At 39.9% G+C, this 18793-nt stretch overlaps 1 protein-coding gene across 1 annotated transcript in view; it reads left to right on the top strand.

The window, feature by feature from the left end:
- Positions 1 to 12151, top strand: part of LOC148592079 (chloride channel protein 1-like) — a 36572-nt gene extending 24421 nt beyond the window's left edge. Inside the window, exons 13-23 of the mRNA XM_088535779.1 lie at positions 2210 to 2279; positions 3598 to 3708; positions 3842 to 4055; positions 4707 to 4840; positions 5354 to 5580; positions 5684 to 5789; positions 7564 to 7646; positions 8332 to 8370; positions 8967 to 9071; positions 11158 to 11244; positions 11753 to 12151. Coding sequence (XP_088391905.1) covers positions 2210 to 2279; positions 3598 to 3708; positions 3842 to 4055; positions 4707 to 4840; positions 5354 to 5580; positions 5684 to 5789; positions 7564 to 7646; positions 8332 to 8370; positions 8967 to 9071; positions 11158 to 11244; positions 11753 to 12151 — 1575 coding nt within the window. The remainder of the gene's footprint in view (positions 1 to 2209; positions 2280 to 3597; positions 3709 to 3841; positions 4056 to 4706; positions 4841 to 5353; positions 5581 to 5683; positions 5790 to 7563; positions 7647 to 8331; positions 8371 to 8966; positions 9072 to 11157; positions 11245 to 11752) is intronic.
- The last annotated feature ends 6642 nt before the right edge of the window (positions 12152 to 18793 follow it).

The raw sequence follows: 18793 nt of genomic DNA, 5'->3' as shown, positions 1-18793 counted from the left end.
GGGAAAGCAATAGGAAATTAAATGTTCTTGGCTGATACAGTCTTAGGAAACTACAACTGTTCGGGCTTTGAAAAAATCAACTGTGTAACAGATACATGATAGAGCAAGACAAGAGATTTGAAAGAAGAAAAACTTATTGTTCAAAATTCAAGTAGCAGGAAAAGTTTTCCTAAAAGCAAAAAAAATAAAGAGGAAAGAGGGAAGAATAGCACAGAAATGGGGAATTACTTTGTTATGAAGGTGTGAAAGCGCAGAGACAACTTAGCGGTATCAATCAAACATTTTGGCAGATCAGAACTTAATGTCTGATTGACACAGTTGACTACACCTAAAGTAAAAACACTGTATCCAATTTCTGACAGACAGTTCAGGGTTTCGTTCCTATGATAATTCTGTTTATAGTGTATCAAGAAGATATGATCTTACTTATCTGAATGAAAGGTGGATGGACTACAGGATCTATCTATTCTGATTCCATCTCTTCTCCGTTAAAAGATCTGTATTTGAAAATCTAGGTTTGTTGGCCATGTTCCATGTTATTGCTGTCACTAGAAAATTACTAATGCTTTGTCAAATGACTAGATAGCTGCTCCAAGCCATTTTTTTTTCTGAATATATTTGGACTGGGATAGATCATATAGAAAAAGAACCAGCTGTTTTGACTCTGGACAAAGATTTGGCATGATTCTCCACCGCACCATAGTCCCAGTTCTCAGATGCATCTGGCCTTGGTTTGACATAACAGGAGAAGCTCAGTTGGCAGTGTTCCCCTTTTACAGCTTCAGTGACTTTGTAGCCAACCAGGAACTTCTCCACTAAAAGATCAGATGGCTTTTGGACAGAAGAGTAATAACAAATATCAAATAGATGGTCCAGCCCATTGCCCCAGAATGTTTCTTGATCAGGGGCTGTAAGACGCATTCTACTTATTCTTTGTCGTCTTTGCAGAGAGCTTTCCTAAAGGGAAAGCTGTTTCTTGTGTTCTTTTTTCTTTTTCTTTTTCTTTTTTTTTTTCTTTTCCTTTTGTGCCAACTATAAAGGAAATTCTCTAGAAGATTCTCTCTCTAGAAGAAATTCTCTCTCTAGAAGAGAGAAAGCTCTCTTGGTTTTATTTCCTCTCACTAAAGTGCCTCTCTAAGGAAATCAGCATCTCATCTATCTATAGCTACAAATGTTTCTGCAGAGGTATCTCCTCCTCAAAAGTGGACCTTGAACAGCAGGAAGGCACTGCCCCACCTGAAGAGCATACAGTTTTCTAGTTCTAAAAGGGAAACCTGAGAGTATTGTTCTTGATGTGCTGCACTATGGTTGCCTCTTCCCTACAGACTATTGTACTGCTGTAGCAAAGGAGATTTTACCAGTACATTCCTTTGTACTAACTATTGAAATAACAGCATTCTCTGTTTATTCCTTGACTATGAAAACTGCTTGCTACATTGTCTGAAAAGAGCTGAGCTTATTGGCCTTTGCAGTATATGTGAGGTTAAGCTGCTGCCTCTAGAAAACAACATGTTCTGGGCTGAACTACCTGTGCAGGATTCAGCAGGGTCTCAGCACTACCATACCAGTTTTTATCATTGTGCCCAACACAGTAAGAGGGCAAGAGACCATGTACACGAGCTGTAATAAAGGAAAGTTACTACACTGGAACATCTGGAAAGAAAATCTCTTCTGAAAATGGTTGAGCTCTGGCTCAAGCCATAAAGGCTGGTAAATCTCCACTCTTGGGACGTTCAGAAATCACGTGGACAAAGCCCTGAACAACTTGATCCAAGTTTTGAGTTAGCTCTCCTGAGAGCAGAGTTGGAGGAGAGACCTCCAGAGATCCTTTCCTACCTAAATTTGTCTGTAAGTCTATATTCTATTAAAAAAAAAAAAAAAAAAAAAAAAAAAAAGCTGTTGGGAGCATGGGAAATCTCACTTTCCAAATTCGTAGGCAAAGCAAATCTCCATGTTGATTTATTGGCCTTTGTGACTTCACTGCTATCATATTAGTTACCCGGAGGTCCTGTGCCTCTCTGCTGGTGTGTTGCTGGAGTTTTTCTAGATCTTTTCACTCCCCATAGTCCATTTGCCCTTACTTTCTTCTTGAGCTGCCAGCTCCCCGAGAATATATATCTTTATAGATTCATAGGCTGGGCAATAGAGTGGGACTGCAGAAAATACTATCACGGCTCACTAACAATCCTACCCTTTACCTCTATTCTAGTTCTGGATGTCCGTCATTGCCACCACCATGCCAATACCCTGTGGAGGTTTCATGCCTGTTTTTGTTCTGGGTGAGTTTGAATTTCTGCTGCAGGATATATGTCTACCAGACAGAGTAGATTAGACAGTAGGATTCTTTGAGAGGATGAGGAGTCTGGTAACCACTTTGTGTCTATGCCATCTCTGTTAACAGTCCTAATACCAGCCTATGAGCCCCTGCTTCTGTTCTGTATTCCAGATATGTGGGTTCAAATGCTGAGGGAATCCTTTTACATAGTGAAATCCAAGTTATGGGAAGCATGGTAACTAACATAATTAGTAATAGCTGCTCCTTTCCCACCTGAAGACCAGCTAGGAGACAAGTTCAAAACTAGTAGCAACAATGTAATCCAGCACTTACTCATTACTTCTGTGTGTAATATGCTGACACATTCATTGATTTTTAATTATTTTTAATTTCAAGATGAAAAAAGATACCAATACTGCAGTTAAGAAAGAAAAGCTATTTTAGATTAAAGAACACAAGCTCATGGAATTAAGTATCCATAACTCAAATGTAATCAATTGTGTTCAGAACCTGTGCGTACTGTTAAGTGGCAACTGAACATGAGTCAGCAGAGTGCCTTTGCATGAAAGCTAATCATGAAGTAGGTTATATTAGAAAAAGATCAGCCAGAAAGGCAAGGGAAGTGGTTATTCCCCTCTATTCAACCCTTGGGATACCATTCTGGAATACTGTGCCATTTCAGGTACAACAGGCACTGATCAAGTGCAGGAGTGGTGAAGTGACACTGAGATAGCTGGGGAGCTAAAGCATTTAACAAACAAGGAGATGCTGAGGGAGCTGGGCTTGTTCAGCATGGAGAAGAGAAGGCTAGGGTGCTCAGAAAGGCTGGGGCATCTTCATCCTTGGAGCCTTTCAAAGCTTGCCTGGACAAAGACCGAAGTTGCCTGATCTCAAAGGGTCAGATCAGAGACCTGCAGAGGTCCCTTTCCACCTAATGCCTTTTTTGAAACAGTGATTTTAATGTCTGGACTTTCATAAACTGAGTGCATAAAGAGCCTTAACTATGATTTGGATTGATGTTACACAAAACGTTCAAAAAAATTTAATGTCTTTAAAAACATACTTCTTCCTCTCTGGGATCACAAATACTTCTGTGACTGTATTTCTCCTAAGTGGAGAAATATGGGAGGTTACAATGATATTTATGCATCTTCTCCTTCTTTTGGAGTGCAGCTTCTCCTGAAAGAGATCACTAGCTTTTAGCCCCTAGCGTCATCTTTATGTAAGGTTTGATTTTGCTGGTTTTAGAAAATATGCTAGTGATTTTCTAGCACAGATGTGCAGCAGATGCTAATTCCATAATCCCTGGTAATGTTTTCCAGGTGCTGCATTTGGCCGTCTTATTGGGGAAATCATGGCATCACTCTTTCCTGATGGGATTCTTTTTGATGGTATTGTTTATAGAATCTTACCTGGAGGGTATGCTGTGATCGGTGAGTCCCCACATCTTTCTCTTTCTTCATCTGTTCCTATTCCTGTGACTCTCCCAGTTGACATAACATTCTGTTTCTATGTGACACTCTTTCCTTTTTTCTCCTTATATCTCTTCAAACTTACCTGGGAAAGGTGCAGCAGCTCTGACAGGAGCAGTAAGCCACACTGTTTCCACTGCTGTAATCTGCTTTGAGCTGACAGGTCAGATCTCTCACATCCTCCCCATGATGGTGGCTGTCATTCTTGCCAACATGGTGGCCCAGAGTCTGCAGCCCAGCCTCTATGACAGCATCATCCAGGTGAAGAAATTGCCCTACCTGCCAGACCTGGGCTGGAATCACATAAGGTGCAGTACAAACAGAGGTAGAGGTAGGGATGTGGGACCTGGGGAATCGTAGAGAATAAAACGGAAGAGGGTGATACCATGGGAGAAAAAGGGACCAGGAATAAAAATAAATTAAAAGAATAGAATTAGAATGAGAACAAAACAAAAGGTGGAGTAGAACAAGTTTTCATACACAGAAATGGAGAATTTTTTTTTTTTTTTTTTTTGCTGAAAGGACATGTCTGAATCATCTGCAACTTTATTGATTTTGTGTTAATATGATCAAACTGCTTCAGTTAAATAAAACATATGCCTCATTTCCATTGCTTTTTGAATTTTTTTTCCTCCAAAATGTTGAAATATCATTTTATTTGGACAGTTGGCTTAAAATAAAATTCAGTAATTCACATACATCTATATTTATATATATTATATATGTGTGTGCTTTTTTGGTGAGGGTCAATGGAATGGAATAGAATTGTAATGAAAATACAGTTACTTTGTGTAGGTCACATTGAGCAGTCTTCTTTGCATGCTCCCACAGAAAATTATTAACCAACTATAGAGAATATTTTTAAAATAAATGTTAAATGCGTATGTTTCTTTAGGGAATTTATCTATTGGACACTTTTAATACACTAACTCTTCTCATTATTGTCCGTAAATTCACAGCAAGTATAATATCTTTGTTGAGGATATTATGGTTCAAGATGTGAAATTCGTTAGTTCCAACTGTAAATACCGGGACTTGAAAACTCTACTTCAAAGCACCACTGTAAAGACTTTGCCTTTGGTGGACTCTCCAGGTAAGTTATGTGAAAAAAATAGTCATTCCTGAAGACTTAAAGAATTAAAGAAACTAGCTCTCAATTTTCATAATTTGAAGGAGGCAGTGTGACCCACTAATCATCCTAAAAATCTCCTTGATGGCCATGTATGACAAAAGGGTGTTTCAGATGGTCAGAAAGGTTGGCTAGTACATGGAGAGTGAAGCAGATACAGAAAGTAGGAAAGATATGTGAGAGGTTTCTGGACTGAATTTTGGTAACAAGGAGTATAAGTAAAGAGTCTGCTTTTGATGTGGTACTCTAGAAGTGGTGGAACTCAGGAATTATTAGCTTCCCACAGCCCCACAGTGTATTACCAGTAGTTAGCAAGGCTGGTCAATGCCTCTTGTACAGCTTGGCACAGTATGAATCAGCATACTTTTAAGGGCTTGAAGGGATGAAAAAGCAGAGTATAGAAGGGGATTTTCAAAATCTTGAGGGATAATATGTTCCAAAGCGTGCTTAATGGCTTCTCTGCTCTGTGCCTTGCAGAGTCCATGATCCTTTTAGGATCTGTAGAGCGATCTGAACTGCAGGCTCTCCTTCAGAGACATATGAGCCCAGAACGGCGACAGCATCTCCACAGAGAGATGCAGCAGAAGCTGGCTGAGGCACCCTATGATGGGCACAGCAAGGGACCATGGTCAGCCCTGCCCAAGCTGAAGCATGAATCTTTTGCTTATGTTGATGAGGATGAGGATGACAATGAGAAGGCAGAGGTGAGTGAGGAGAGACTACAAAAAAGACTGCTCAAGAAACAGTAAGATATTGAGAGAGGTTGAAATTCAGGATAGACCTTATTTTGTTTCCTTTCCATGACAGTTGCCTCAGCCCCCTAGTCCCACTCCCAGTCACCCAGAAGAACCAAATGGCCCAACAAGTCCTCTTAAACAAGTTCCAGAACCACTGGGGACTGAGCAACCCTCAGGTATGGTGACCTCTGGCATGCACCAGCCCTATCATAGTAGCTAGTTTGTGGAAGCTTTAACTCTTACTGTATGAATATGCCTGTGCAAGGTGCTGGTATCCCAGAGACTGAAAGAAAAGATTGGTCACTGTCAGCTTTCTCTGCTGTTCCTGTATTAAAGGCATTTTGTTAATGCACTCAATATCAGAGTAACTAATTTGGAAATGTCCTCAGATAGTGATCCCTTAAACAACACAGCAAAAGTAGGCCCATCCAAGTTGCTCTCCCCCGTCAGTACTCCCCACTTCATTCTTTGCAATAATAACTCAGACACGTTCTAGGGATTCTACATGGAAGCACCCTATCCTATGCCTTCCTTATCCCCTGAATGAAGGGGGATAGCCCCTGGGAAGAGTAGCCTGACAACTAACCAAAAATATATTTTTAAAGTGGTTTAGTCTGTTCTCAGCCATCTTCCAATACCGAACAACTCCTCCCTTGAATAGACACTTCTTTGATTCAGCTGCATAAATATTGTGAACAAATACTGATGTACTGTGTTCTCTGTGTGCTACCCCAGTCTATACGAGGTTTAGTTTCAAGACTGTACTCATATCTCATTTCTGATTCTTGTGGCATGTACATTTCATGGAGGACTTTTTTCCTTGATGTGTCTTCAACTATGCAGAGAGGAAGTGAGCACAATGGTGTAATGAAATCTTGAGTGTCAATATGAAAGATAGGGCTCTGGCTAGTGTGTTTAGCCATTCGAAGATAAAAGAGACTGTGTAATATAGCACGTAGCACAGTCTTGTTCCTGAACACCACTCAAGTTTCACTAAGTCTTTATGGCATGGGAAAACCCACTCAATGTTAGCCATAGCAGTAGAATGTTGGGACAGCCATCCACCTCCCTTACAAAACCTGACAAATAATCACATCAAAATGAGGACATTGTGAGATACTTTAAGGTGAGACTAGCACTGAGTAATGCAGAAGTACAAGAGTGGGTGGAACAGAGGGGACTTCATAGGGCCCTACTTGCCTTCATTTGGCTTACAGATGTGATTGTTTCTGGCCCACCTTCCTCCACAGACTTATTTCACTTCACAACAGCAGCAAACCCTATCTCCTCCATTTTGCTAAATCCTGTCTGCACTGCTGCAAGAATAATTCTGCAGTCATTTTCATTCTCATCTTGTGCTGCTGGTACAAACTGTAGACTCGTACTCTTTTGCACCCCTCATATTCAGGCTGTTGATATGCTTAGTCTTTGAAGTCATTCCCTAATCCTCTCCACCCTCATTTCCCAAACCACATTCTGCAGAACCCTCTGTCACAGCAGTTTCTCTCTGCTTTCCTTTCATTTAATCTGCATTTTGACAAAATCTTTTTTTCTCATACATTATTCTGATTTTGTTACCCTCTTTCAAATATTAATTCCTCTCCCTTGTGTTTAGTGCTTTGCTATGCCAGTAGTCTCATTCCTGTTTTTTGGTGTGTTTGTTTGTTTGTTTTTAAATCAGGAACACTGATCTCTGAATACTATCTGCAAGGACTATTTTGTAATGTTTTCCTCTTCTTGATGAACAGATAGTGCATGGGAATATTCTGGCATTTTCCAGCCACCATTTCACAACTCAAATGATGTTTTTACTGGCTGAACTTTGTCATGTACCATCTAATATGTCCTTTATATAATTTCCCAGTCTGTCATGGGCAAGGAGATGGATATGGGACTCTGTATTTCTTTCTCTTACTTGTTCCAATTGATATGTTTGTTTTCATCCTTCAGGTAATTTCTGGAGTTTGAGACAACTGATCCAGCAACTCTTGTGCTATTACAACCGTCCACCTGAAATGGAGAGGGCTGTACAGGTTAGGGGGAAGGCCTAGCATTACTTTGAAGAGGGAAGGGATACAATTGAAATAGAACCTGCTACACAGAGCCATTTAGCATCTGGGCAAAAGGTTGACTTGCTTATGGTCCTGAACTCTGTCAAGCTCAGTGGGGAACTCTCTCCAAAGAGAAAGGGCATGATTAATATGGAATATGTACGCTCCTAAATAGAGCCAACTTTTCTCAGGTGTCAAAACTGCCATTATAAATGAGCCTAGGATTTTTTTTCCAGCAAAAATCTTAATGTTATATTGGTTAACCTGGAAAAAAAGTGCAGTCCTTGCTCCTTTGACAAATAATAAAAATGAAAAGACAGTTTTGCCTTGTGCCATTTTCAATGCCCTTGTGTATCTAAGCTATCTGCACAGGGTTGGTTGATATCACACCTATCCTGTCTCCCACAAGAGAATCTAAAGCACGACTAGATCCCTATGTTTAGGCACCTAATTCCTCAAAAAGTGTTCCATAATCCATCTTTGACAAGGGAAGGACAGAAAGTATAAAGTACACTTATAATGCTTAAGTAGAAAAAAAATCTAATCATTCACTAACACACTAGAACAAAAAGGGGACCAGAAAATTTGGAGAGTGCACATCTTTCCTTTCTGAACCATGTGAAACTGTGGGCTCTGTCTCTCTACTGAACAGTGTTTTCTCCTGCAGGAGCTGGCAGAAGTTGCTGATACAATGAGTCCAGAAGAGGTAAGACTGAATGCACAAAGGAAGTGAGGGCAAGCAGCTCCTTCTTTTGTTCATTTCCTATCATTTGTAATTCTTCCTGTCACACACAAAACCATTTTCTTTTTAGAAAGCGCGGGCAAGCTTCACTAAGCGAGATGATATTTTTCTGCTGGATGGCCTGAGCAAGGCTACGAGTAACCCATCTAGCTTTGAAGTTAGGCCAGCTGTGAGAAGGGTATTGGGCTAGAGACTGCCTCACCTGAGGTCACTCCTCACCTGGATCTTTCAATAGGTCAATGTTGTACCTTCATGCTTTGCATAAAGGGACTATTATTTTGTATTCAGAAAGTTTCTGTGTTCCCTTTAAACAGGAAGGAGCAAAGCTTTCCCTTCCCAGATGATTTTCTCTCCACTGAGTTACTGGAATTGCTGTATTATCATAAGGATTTAGTATCTGGCAAGGAAAGAGCCCTGAAGGGGATGATATAATGGGCAAGGCATACAGGTGAACTACACAGGAGGGAAGGAGCATTAACAAGAGAATGCTAGGGGTCTGGTTTAGGTGCACAAGCTAGGAAGACTGCGGATTACTCTGATTCATCTTCTTTCTGTGTCAGATAGATGCTTGGGAACAGGAGGAACTGGAAAAGGATGTATGCTTTGACAGCTGCCGAATAGATCCTTCCCCTTTCCAACTGGTGGAGAGAACTTCCCTGCATAAGGTGGGTGCAGATGTCCTTTTTTTTTTTTCCACTGACGATCACTGCGAGTCAAGCCTATGACTTATTTCTTCTTTTCTTCTCTCACTGACTCATCTTGTCCACATCCAGTTACATTTCCCATCAGCAACTTCCACATCCCATTACAGAAATCATTTTGTGCCGGTAATCCTTCACACATACCTGGAGTCTCCTGGAAGATGAAAGGCTTCTTGATGAGAAGCTTGAGTTCATTTATTAAGATAGCTTTTGTACACCACATTTTTTTGTTTCAGAAGAGTTATATGGCCTTCTTCTGGAGCATGACACTGTGATTTACACTCTAGTTTGTCAGTGTGCAGCACTGCAATGAGTGCTCATTAATTTTTTGGAGTGTTTCTGTCAGGAATCTGTAACCTGCTTCAGTGTGTGAGAAAAGTTTCATGACACTGGCCTGAATCTGAAGCATAAGCAAAGACAAAGGCAGGTCATACAACTTTTAGAGTCAGCTCAGGATGACGTTAAAAGACAAGCACTGCAGGTAGGGACAAAATTGGAAGAACCAGAGCACAGCTAGGAGGGAACAACCTGGTGAAAAAGCAATCATTATTTAAGCACATCAGGAATAAGAAATGATTGAACATTTACTCAATACAGAAGGAAAGCTGCCCACTGAAGTAAAAGAGTACAGTGCTTTTTTTCTTTCCATCAGTATGCATCCCACGAAATTAATTAATTACTGATACCAAAGAAGTAACATCTAAGCCTTGGCAAAAAAAAAGAACAAATTAGCAAAATGAGTTTGGAGTTTTCTAAAGGACTGGCTATAATCTGAAAATAAGATAACGGTTATCTTTGAGAATATAGAGTGATAAGAAATGATACATGAAGATCACAAGTGGGGTTTAACATGAGACGTTAAATGTCATGTTGAAGTGTAAACCAAGGATAATCTCAATTCACATCATGTGAGGTTAAAAAAAAGGCAAGAATCATCTGCAAAAGAATCACTTCATGTAAGGCCTACAGTCCAGCTGCTGTTCATAGAATCATAGAATCATAAAATGCTTAAGGTTGGAAGGGACCTCTAAAGATCATCTAGTCCAACCCCCCTACACACACAGGGTCACCTAGAGCACGTGGCACAGGACTGCATCCAAGCGGGTTTTGAAGATCTCCAGAGAAGGAGACTCCACAACCTCTCTGGGCAGCCCATCAGCTTCAAAGAAGAGATAAATCAGTTAGAAATGATCCATATGTGAGCACTGAAAAGGCTGAAAGTTTTTGAAATCCTGATTTATGAAGAAAAAGTAAAAGAATAGGGTATATTTTGGTTGAAGAAGCACAGACTGCTGAGCAGTATGACGATCTGTCTTTTTAAGAAGGCTTTGTAAGGGAAAGAGAATAACCTGTCTCCAGTGTTCCCACTGAACTGGATAAGGAGTATCAGGCTAAAATTTTAATGGGAAACACTCTGGAACAGGAGAAAAAAAGGGGAAAAAAAAGTCTTCCAGTGGTGAGGAAAGTACTGAAATAAATGCTGTAAGAAGGTTCTGACATCAAGAACAGATTAGCCCCAAAAGGCCAAGAATGATGTGGGCATGGTTAATAGTGCCTTGGCTGAAAAAATGGATTGAAGTTCCTTGGATGACTGAGAAGAACTCCCAGAAGTTTCTTTCAGACCCTCCTTTTTTTTTTTTTTCCTGATTCTGTGATCACTACCTCCAGAAAATGGATATGTATATTAATATATACTATCACCTGATATTTTTATTTCCAGAACCCAAATGAAATATGATTTGCCCAAGTCTTCAAATGCACAGCTAGTTGTACAATAATCTCTTGTTTGCCAGATGGAGGATGGGAATGACCTTGAGAATGTTTCCGGTATCAACAACATATTCATAACTATGGGTACACAGCAGAAGGCCAAGTATTTGTTAATTATGAAAAAGGAATGAAAGAGGTAGATTTTTTTTTTAGTGTGATGACTGCAGAGCTATATGCTTTTGCGTGTCCCATTTCTAAACCCTGTGTCCTAAGTCTACTACAAAGTAACACATTATTGCCTCCAAAGTCCTGAAAAAGTCTTTTGTATTTTTGCTCATAGACACATACGTTGTTCTCATTACTGGGCCTCAGTCATGCCTATGTAACCAGTATGGGAAAGCTGAGGGGAGTGTTGGCTTTGGAAGAGGTAAGTAAAGGTCCTCCTGTCTGCTCCTTCTCAGCTGCAAACAACCTGTGGATTATCACAAAACATTCACATCTGCTGGGGATCCAGCTTGGAATATAAATAGCTGTGATTGCTATATTTCTCAATCTAGTCTTGCATTCTGAGTCAACTCTTTGGTAGCTATGTAGAGGAACTGGATGAATGTATTTTAGAGGAGGCAGCAGATGTTGTTTACAGAGATGTTAGCTGGTTGGTCTTTTTCATAAAAGTAGGGCTTTTAACTAAGTGGCTATTACTATCTCTGAAAGTGCCATGGAATTTGTCATTTACTGTGAAATAAGTCACGTGTGTAAATATGATCTTCTCAGGCCCAGGCAGTATAGCTGTAATTCTCTTTATGTGAGCCCTTTACCCTGAAGAGTAGTTGAACTTCTGCTGGATATGATTGGGTGGGATTTCCTTTCACCTGCTTGTGTTTTTTTTGATAGTTTTTGTCTTTGTTTTCTCTGATCTTTTTCTCTTCCAATAGCTTCAGAAGGCCATAGAGGGCTCCACACGCTCTGGTGTTCGCCTTCGCCCACCCCTTGCCAGCTTCCGAGATACCAATCGAACTTCAGTCAGCAGTGAGAAGGTCAGCCAGGCCACTCAAGTGTGGAACCGGCAAAACAACTGCATGGCAGCATCACAGCAAGCAACAGACTTGAGGGCAGAGAGCCCACTGCCTCTCCATTCCCATTCCCCCCAGCCCTCACACTTATGTGATGACGGGGAAGGCCTCTGCTCCACCTCTGCCACTGATACTGACCTGGAAGAGATGGAATTGGCAGGGCCAGTTGCTGAAAACATCTCAGACATTCTCAAGGATCTAAGCCTACGCTCCACAGACCTGGATGAGGATGAAGATGAGGATGAGGATGTTCCCTTATAGCTGGTGTGAGAGAAGTGGTCTATTGCGCTCTTCAGTTGGGCCATCCTTGATAAGTCCAGTCTTCAAAGAGGTGTTCGTGGGTGCTCTCTTTAAATCCCATAGAGGATTGATTCAGCTGGGAGAAGGAGCATAACATTGATGCCATCTCTCTGCTGCTTCCTGTGTCAACACTGTTAGGCTGCCTGGACTATACAACCATGTGGAGGAGTGAGATATGGACTATATGGTGGCTAAGAACAAGTTCATAATTGTCAAGGCCTTTGCTTTCATTTGTGGTGAGCCACTATATACAGAATGTGACAGAAGGAACAATAACAAGACATGGATACTGGACACAAGCTGATGCTCTTGGCCAATCTGCCATGTGGAAAGTAGGAGAGCAGCTCTTTTCATTCCCCATTGGTGTCATCCTTTCAGACTTTCTGGACCTATGCATACCGGTCTAAACACAGCTAGACCTTCTGCCTAGAAGCATACTGAAACATATTGATGCTTCTGCTTGCAATCACACCCTTGTCACTGAAGATCTTTTTAACTAGCTCTTACCTTTCAGCCCCAGAAGCATTCCCATGTAGAATATTCTGCCTCTTTCTCAATTTCTACTCTGGGATTTTCTTAAGTAGGGGAGGTAATTAGAAGCTTGTCTTCTGTCATTTAGCTGAGCTGTTGCCTAAAGACAGTCAGAAGGAATAATATTTAGTCCATGTCCCCTGTCTTGTATACAGCCAGGAAAAGCACTGGAAGGGAGGAAAGCCTTTTTGGTTTCCCATCATCTATGACATTTTAAAACAACATGGGAAAAGTTTAACCAGGGTGATTCTCAGTGGCAGAAGGAGAGGAGTAAAATTGGATGTTTGGACCTATATTTAAAGTATCTGTGTTTGTCTCTCTGAATCACTGTTCACAATTTGTACAAACATAAAGTCTTAAAATGTAAGAACTCAAAAAAAAATTAGGGATTGTTAACAGATCACCAAGTAATATATCAGAAAAGCTGCATTCTCCACACTTTTCTAACAGATTTCTCTCTAAAACTTTTGGCCTTTTCTGATAATTCTATACTTCCTACTTTCCACATATTTTTGCATACCTCTGATCTGAGAAATCCAACTCTCATTTTTGCCAGCTTGTCTCAGTTGTGGCTAAGAGCAGAGACTTCCACCTTTGTCTGCAACTTCTCTATTCCAGTTCTAAATCTGGAGCATATTTTGATCTCTGTCTTGAAAAGGCATTTCTCATTAGTTCATATCATGCATGTGAAACCTCACTACCCAAAGACAAGATGCTGTTTTGTTTAATACACTCTCCTTGTGGGTTTGTCAGTAAATAGGTAAAATCAAATTGTGCGTATTCTGCAACTTTCCACTATTCTGCATCTTTTTCTATCATTGTTTTTGTGCATATAGATGTTTAGATACAGCCCCAAACAGTTAGTTGGGTATGTTTCCACTTATCAGCATCAGGAAAGGAAGCTAGATACTAAGAATATGTTCTTAATATACTCCTGGCTGGTGGACCACATGCCCTTTCCTGATATTTGTAAAGCTTCATCTGAGTTAAAGTGGCTGTTTCATCTTAACAGCTGATTTTCCATAAGCTCTCTTAGAAGCACATCAGTTGTCTCTAACCAGGTCTTGCTAGGAAAACTGAGTCCAGGCTTTAATTCCAAGGACTGACTTTATATTAAATTTTCTCAGGTAATTTTCATTAATGGAGGGAGTCTGAGACAAAGTGATGGAGGGGGAAATCTCCCTAGCTATTTTCTTGGAGAGGGTGATATTTACTTTTGTTGCCTGTATTTCCCTAGCCTATTCTGTATTCTCCCTGACATGATCCCTCTGTTTAAGCTAGTGGGGGAAAATATTTCCCTATTTACCGAAGTATATTCATTCATCCAAGGGTCACCCTGTCCTTGTGAGCAGGCAGTAGCAGTCTGGAGGCAAGCATCTCATCCACACCAGGTGCCTCCTGCAACCAGAGGGCTGTGTTTTATTCCTGCTTGACAGGCAGAAGGACATGAACAGCCTCCCTGCTACCTTTGTGTCACCTTCCCCTCTGCTTGTGGAGAAAAGACAAAATCACTGTTGTTTTTTTTTTTCCTCAAGTTACTGTGATATGCATTTGTGTAAGAAGGGGAGAAAGGACATTCTTTTCAAATACACATAAATGTATAGTGTATTCCAGCCAGTGGCAACACTGATCTGGCCACACTCCTTCACAGAAGTCCAATTTTCTCCAAGTTTCTTTGCTCCTTCCTTATTAGTAGCATGTATGGACTTAATTCCACCACATTTTTTAGCTTAGTCAAATGGTTGCAATGAGACAGATGAGAGAGGGAGAAACTCTCAGGGTGGAGTCAACATACATCCCCCACCCCGACATGAATACAGGGATGTGCTCTGCTCCAGTACTGTATTTCTCCTATGGTGTGTTACAGAAAAACTGGATGAGACTGGGTGAAAAAGTGGATGGAGTCTAAATCAAAGCCAGAGTGTGTGAGTCATGACAGACAGATTGTGAGCTGAGGGAAGTGAAATGAGGCCCACAAAGGGGCTGACGCAATTCAGAGTAAGATGCAAGATACACTGGAAAATTTCATGAGGTCGGTCACCTGCAGGTACAAGGGCACATACATGCATGCCCACATACATGCACACACAAGTGGCCATGTCTGCCTCGGAGTTATCAGGAAGAACTGGACTGCTCTTCATGGTGAAGCCGCAAACTGGGAAACTGGTTATTCCAGACCATTTCCATGTGTACCCCCACCTTTGGAGCAGAAAGAGTAATCTTTCTTACCTCAGAAAAAAAACATGCACGCATAAATGTGTGTAGGAAGCCACCCATGCATAGCAAAGATGGTTTGGGATGGCTGCTGGTGTTTCTGATTCCATTTTTATTAATAAAATCTGCATTGAGCTGATGCTGCATACTTTAGCAGATGTGAATTTTGCAGTAATGAAGACATTGAACCTCTGTCAAGAAAACTCTAAGTCTGGACTCTGTCTGACAACTCCAAGATGCCCCCTCAAAGTTTAAACTTAAAACCTTTGTCCTGCAAATAAGGTGACATTGGACTGCCATTCTAAAACGTACATTTCTCATCCTATCCAAGCAGCATAGACTTGGCTACCTATAGGCAAAAAAAAAATGTTTTTTCACAGCATAAAAACTTATCGAAATTTACATCAACACTAAGATGTTCATATTCCTCTATAAAGTCCGATCAACCTGCAAAAGCCCAAATACAAATCTTTGAAAAACAAGTTGTGAAGATGTTTTGAACCAGAGGCTTGCTTTTCTGCTAAACAGCCTGTGGAGTTGATTGAAATCACTTATTCTGGGAAGAGATTCATGTTGCACCAGGCTCGTCAGCTACTAGTCAAAATAGTAGAATAGAGATCACTTAACCCAGGATTCTCAACTCTGAACACCTGCTGAATAATGCATTTAAGGAAATATTCTGAGAAGAATAGGGTCATTCAAAATCTCAATGAGAGTACAAATTTGGAGGAAGTCACCACCACCACCATGACATACACAAATAAATAAATAAACAAATAAATAAATAAAGTATTTTACCTTGTATCTTCAGTAAAACTTAGTCTTAATCTCATCTAATTGATAGCTTAATGATATCCAATTAATCAATGCAGGCAGTTATCTATAAAACTCTATCAGAAAAATAAATTACTTTAAATGATGTTTAATTGTCAATGCAGAAGTCTCATTTTAAGACTAGTAAAATATAAAGAAGTGAAAAAATAAGAAAGAGGTGAAATTGATAAGACTAAGGATAAAGTTTTGGGAGGTTGTGCTATGGGTCAGCAGCTTAGTGATGATTTGGTGGGAATGATAAAACACTTGGAGATAGATTGCTGAATAACCATAAAGAAATGCCACAAAAAAAAAAAAGTAACTTTTTTGGGCTGGCAAATTCTTTCAGACTAAAAATCTGCAGATTGCTAAACCTATGGACTAAATCAATTAATTCGAGTAATTTGAAGTAGAGATACACACTGAATAAGCCATTCACAAAAATACCTTTGCTCTCCTCCACTGGCCCCAATATTTAAATACTATATAGAACTGTGTGTTTTGTGGCCAAAATGTACAAGCCATGGCTGAAACACTAAAGATCCCTCTTTACCAATCTAGTCCTATATTAATAAAGGTATGATTAAGAAGATATTATTAAAAATACAGTCACAACAAGCACTAAGTCATCCATGACCACATAAACCTGGGCACAGATCTTGTAACAATTTTGTCAACCCTTGAGACCAATAATTAATATTTCTGGGTAAAATCAGGACCTCAGCCTTAGCATTCTCAAATAGACCAAAATATTTTTTTTTAATCTTAATTCATGTAATTCAAAAATTTTTGTCTGGATTTGTTTGGCTTTATTTGTTAAGGCAATTGATCTTGACCATAAATCACATGCTCTCATTGTGCCTTGGCAAACAGGGTAGACAAACCTAGGCAAGTGCACTCACACACACAAATACACCTCAGGACCTTGGTTAAATCACATGTCTGCAATCGTTCTGCAATCTGATTGAATGTATTTTAAGCCACATCTTCCCCTCCCTCAGCTTTCTGGGAGTCAGTAAATTTTGTTCTAGCCACACAGAGCTAAAGACAATATAGTAGACACTCCTGGAAATAGTGCATTAGCTCATGAAGCCAGATGCAGCCAAACCTGCTACTGATTTGAGCACTGGGTTTTCAGATGAGCATTTGCTCACATCTCAGCAGTTTTGGTGCAACGGTTGTACAAATATTCTGAGCTCTGTAGTAAGACCAGATATTGAAACATATTCAGCCAACTTGATGGATTGCATCTGATTTAAAGGACAAAATATCATGAAAAAAAAATCCAATATCAAATTTATAAAGGAAATGGAATGTAGAGAAATGGAAATGAGAATTATCCGTTTTTATATGAACAACCATCTAAAAGCTGCTGATATATGGCTATTCACTAAATGGCTATTTAGTATGAAGATCAAATGGCAAAAAAGCAAGACCTATTAAGATGGCATTCAGAGTTAAAGTCATACAAACTCAGGTTAGGAGAGTTTAGCTTTCTCCCCATAGAAATTAGTGTAAAAGACAGTAATGGAAGGTTTATGAGGAATATCCTTGCCAAAAAAATCATGTGCTTTTCTTCCCCTCAAACTTCTATAGTACACTTAAGCAAAATGAGCTGTGAAAGGAAATGGGACTTGTGAGATGGTTGGATTACGACCAGCATGTTACAGAATCTTATGCTCGAACTTAGTTTGCAGTTTCTCTGTCACAGAGAGGCTGCCTGAAGGACTGCATAAAAGTTGCTCTGGCAACTGGCAAAGTATGGAGCCTGTGAAAGATCAGCAAGAACTGTCTTTAACTCTTTCTATTTATTTATTACTTATTTATTTATCATTAATCTCTTGAAAAACAAAGTAACATAGGAAAGCTTATAGGAAAGCAACATGAGAGAAACATGGTAGAGCTGCCATCTAAACAGAAAAACAAGAGGACAGTACAGATCAGAGACTGGAGAAGACACCACAGAATGAGGTTAATGTTGAGGCTATTCAGTTAGTTTATGTAGGAAAAAAAAAAAACAGAGGAGACATACTTAACCAAGGGAAAAATCTAGATTATTATGAAGGTAAAAGAGAGCTGTAGGTGAAGCACTCAGCAGCCGAACAGCATCTTTCTAGCATAATGTGAAATTGAAAAAAAAAAAGACTGTTTTTACTGTACTGAGTTATTACTTCTGGGTTCAGAGGCATATTCTTTTCCAAGAGGCCCAAGTCTTAAACATATGTGGAATAACTTACTCAATTCAGGATACTACACTTCAGGAAAAACAGTGACAAACTAGTAGTTATTTGGAGAAAATAAAAAACAGGAAAATCATTAGGTGACTGAAGAAAGAGGAAAAAAATACTTAAAGAAGTTAAATATGTAAGTCAAAACTGAATTATGTGAGTATAATTACTCAGACATACCCACTGGAGATGGCTGGGAAACTATTCAATAGCAAAGGAACATAAACTGGGAAGAATCAGATCAAATTTCAATAGAACATGGAAAGTACAGACCAGCTAAATATCCCTGATCGTGAAATATGTCTTAAGCCAGACAAGTGACATTGCTTAGCCCCTGTACTAAGTAGCATGGAAAATTGCAAGCAAGTACCTTCACGAGGAAATAGGTATCTTTCATGTCTAAAGCTATGACAAACAGACTGTTAATAGATCTGGCCTAATGCCCTCAGTTCTTTTAAGAACAAGAAGATGATAGAAAACTGATGGAAGTGCCAGAGGTGCCCCTTTTCCTCTAGCTCAGCTGATTCTTCACAAACTACTAGGAGGACAGTAGGCTGAGAATCACTGATTTAAAATGAAATTTGAAGCCAAAGTCTTGTTATTTATGACCAGCGCCTGTGCCACCACAACATCAGCTTCTTCTTGGTATCCTGTCCAAACCTGCTGTTGTGAAACTTTTGTTAGCCAGCAAAGGTGCCTGCATGTTACTAGTACCTGAATGACTTTCATAAGTATCATCTGTTAAATGCTGCTGTAGTGTAACAGGAAAACTCATTCTGTCCTAAACTGGAAAATCCCACCAGTGCGATACTGCCTG

Source organism: Tinamus guttatus, unplaced genomic scaffold (genome assembly GCF_059628265.1).
Source record: "Tinamus guttatus ecotype Peru unplaced genomic scaffold, ASM5962826v1 Tinamus_guttatus_pri_ptg000646l, whole genome shotgun sequence".
Lineage (NCBI taxonomy): Eukaryota > Metazoa > Chordata > Aves > Tinamiformes > Tinamidae > Tinamus > Tinamus guttatus.
This window is presented reverse-complemented; position numbering and strand designations above follow the sequence as displayed.